This window comes from Physeter macrocephalus, chromosome 8 (genome assembly GCF_002837175.3).
Source record: "Physeter macrocephalus isolate SW-GA chromosome 8, ASM283717v5, whole genome shotgun sequence".
Lineage (NCBI taxonomy): Eukaryota > Metazoa > Chordata > Mammalia > Artiodactyla > Physeteridae > Physeter > Physeter macrocephalus.
The window spans coordinates 2,738,708-2,742,242 of NC_041221.1; the positions used below are offsets into that span (position 1 = coordinate 2,738,708).

The window sequence follows — 3,535 nt, forward strand, 5'->3', positions numbered from 1 at the left end:
CTTTATTAGGTGCAATTTTCACTAAATATAGTTAATGAACTGAATAGTTAAATGCTTTTGCAAAAAAAGTCCCAAATAGTGCAATTAAGACAGTTCTGCAGGAACACAAAAGCAGCAGAAACCCCTTCTCAACTGAGGACAAGTCATATGAACCGCTCAGGTAAGATTCTTTTAAGGAAGATGTCTAGACTTTGAAAAAGCAGAAAAAGACCATTATTTCAGAGGATGGTGCGATGAAATAACAGGACCCCAGGACAACCCTGGACACAGTCTGTAGAGCTTCTAGGCTAACTGTGTGACCGTGGGCAAATCTCTGAACCTGTCTGCTCATCAATAAAATGGAGATAATAATACATACCCAGCTTCGCCTCCAAGCATCCTAATTCCCATTGTTCAGGTGAAACAAACTCAGGGTCAAATTCCATGGCTAGTCAATGTCAGAACCAGGACTCAAAAAGTCTATTCTGGGAGAGAGGGGGAGGAGGCCGCGGCGGGGCAGGGCGGGGACTGCCTGCCCGCCTGGGTTGTGGAAGCGGTAGCCGGTAGCCGCTGCCCGAGCCTGCTGCTCTCTCGCTACTGCTTTGGCTTCCCGGCTCCCCTGTGGACGGAGAGGGCGGCCTGGCCGTGGATGGTCAGATAGCCTCTACCTCTTGCCGCCCATCCCCGGCCCCAACCAGCACAGAGCAGACGGCGGCAGCAGGCGAAGAGGAAGATGGCGGGACGGCTGCCGGCCTGTGTGGGGGACTGTGGCACGGGGTATACAAAACTAGGCTATGCTGGAAATACGGTACCACAGTTTATCATCCCTTCCTGTATTGCTATTAAGGAGTCAGCAAAAGTGGGTGATCAAGCTCAAAGGAGAGTGATGAAAGGTACTGATGACCCAGACTTCTTCATTGGTGATTTAGCAATAGAAAAACCTACATATGCAACGAAGTGGCCAATCCGCCACGGTATAGTTGAAGATTGGGACTTGATGGAAAGGGTTATGGAGCAAGTGATCTTTACATATTTAAGGGCGGAACCTGAAGGCCATTATTTTCTTTTGACTGAACCTCCACTGAGTACTCCAGAAAACAGGGAATATACTGCTGAAATAATGTCTGAGTCCTTCAATGCTCCAGGCTGTACACTGCTGTACAGGCTGTTCTGGCCTTAGCTGCATCGTGGACCTCCAGGGAGAACGGACGTTGACCAGTACGGTAATAGACAGTGGAGACGGTGTCACTCATGTCATCCCTGTGGCTGAAGGTACTGATGACCCAGACTTCTTCATTGGTGATTTAGCAATAGAAAAACCTACATATGCAACGAAGTGGCCAATCCGCCACGGTATAGTTGAAGATTGGGACTTGATGGAAAGGGTTATGGAGCAAGTGATCTTTAAATATTTAAGGGTGGAACCTGAAGGCCATTATTTTCTTTTGACTGAACCTCCACTGAGTACTCCAGAAAACAGGGAATATACTGCTGAAATAATGTCTGAGTCCTTCAATGCTCCAGGCTGTACACTGCTGTACAGGCTGTTCTGGCCTTAGCTGCATCGTGGACCTCCAGGGAGAACGGACGTTGACCAGTACGGTAATAGACAGTGGAGACGGTGTCACTCATGTCATCCCTGTGGCTGAAGGGTATGTGATTGGCAGCTGCATTAAGCACATTCCAATCGCAGGACGAGATATAACATATTTTATTCAGCAATTGCTGAGAGACCGAGAAGGAGGAATTCCTCCAGAGCAATCCCTGGAAACTGCTAAGGCAGTAAAGGAGCGCTATAGTTATGTCTGCCCAGATTTAGTAAAAGAATTTAACCAGTATGATACAGATGGATCAAAGTGGATTAAACAGTATACTGGAATCAACGCTATCTCAAAGAAAGAATTTTCCATTGATGTTGGATATGAGAGATTCTTGGGACCTGAAATATTTTTTCATCCAGAGTTTGCTAATCCAGACTTTACTCAGCCTATCTCAGAAGTTGTAGATGAAGTAATTCAGAATTGTCCTATTGATGTCAGACGTCTTCTCTACAAGAATATTGTCCTCTCTGGAGGTTCAACCATGTTCAGGGACTTTGGACGTCGCTTGCAAAGCGATTTGAAAAGAACTGTAGATGCCAGGCTGAAATTAAGTGAGGAATTGAGTGGTGGTAGATTGACGCCAAAACCTATTGACGTACAAGTCATTACACACCACAGGCAGCGATATGCAGTTTGGTTTGGAGGATCCGTGCTGGCTTCCACACCTGAGTTCTACCAAGTATGCCACACCAAAAAGGATTATGAAGAAATTGGACCTAGCGTTTGTCGTCACAATCCAGTGTTTGGAGTCATGTCGTAAAATTGGCTTCATAGTTATTGGGGGTAGGGAGGTGGGGAAGAAATAATCTTTCTGATTACCTGTTTTGTCTGGAGGATGGCTGGTTTTGAGGTTGTAAACCTGACTTGAAATAATAAGACCAAACATAATTATACAGGAATATTTTAATAAGTATATCAACATGAGAATATAGAGGAGAGCCAGAACGATTAAGTGTTTTTCTTTAGATTGAATATTTGACTCTTACGTGTAACAAAAAGAAGTGGGTTTTAGTTCTTTCTGTGCCCTGCTATTTTGTATATTATTGAATTATCCAAGATTTGATGGGATTTATCAGTATGCAGGTAGCTCTATAATGCTTGAATTGTACACTCTGAAGTGTGCAATGCAAGAGCTAGTTTATATTTCATACTTTTTATACTTTGAGGAAAAAAAGTCAAAGAAAAACTAGTATTTGAGGGAAAAAAAGTGACCAAGTAAAGGATAAATACAAAAAATAGCCTGTGAGACTTGGCATACACACACACTCATGGGATTCCAGTTATTAGGAAGTGCTTCCATACCCTGTGCCCCCCAATGGTTTTCTTTGCAAGTGCTTTTGGAACTAAGAAGCTAGTATCTTGGATTAACTGATGCCTGCTAGTGCTTTCTGAAAACTCACATTCTGTTTTTTCGCTTTAAAGGAAAAGTAAAGACAAGACTGTTGGACCAGTTAAAAAAAAAAAAAAAAAAAAGTCTATTCTGTCTAACTCCAAAGCCCAGTGCTCTCCCCTTGCTACATGGCAACAAGCAACAAGATTTCCCTTCATTTGCTGGTGATGGTTTTGATCCTGAGAGCTCTGAAACAGGAAAATGGAAGATCCAATAGGAAATGAGGAAATATAATCGGAGTTTATTCTCTGCCAAGATTAACAAGCAAATGAGCTAAAGTGTATTGAGCCCACACTCTGCCCAAGTGTTTTACATTCCATCTGCTCATGTAATGCCCCTTCAGGTAATTCATTAGAGCAAAAACTTACATAACACTTAATGTCCGCCTTGCACTCTCCGAGGCTTTTAGCATATCTGGGAGGAGCCATTTACTCCTCCCAACAATCCTATTTTACAGATGAGCCAACTGAGGCAGAGTCAAGTGACCTGCCCCAAATCGCACAGCTCACAGTGACTGGGGCAGATTCAAACCCAGGCAGCTTGGTCCCAGAGCCGTGCTATTAAC

General features: G+C 43.8%; 1 protein-coding gene across 1 annotated transcript; it reads left to right on the top strand.

Moving 5' to 3' along the window:
- Nucleotides 1-694: 694 nt before the first annotated feature.
- LOC102981282 (actin-related protein 3-like) lies at nt 695-2,966 on the top strand. Its single transcript, XM_055086395.1, is given in 3 exon segments — nt 695-1,124; nt 1,127-1,189; nt 1,562-2,966. Coding segments are annotated over 3 exon segments (1,254 nt in total). The 5' UTR covers nt 695-712; the 3' UTR covers nt 2,341-2,966.
- Nucleotides 2,967-3,535: the final 569 nt, after the last annotated feature.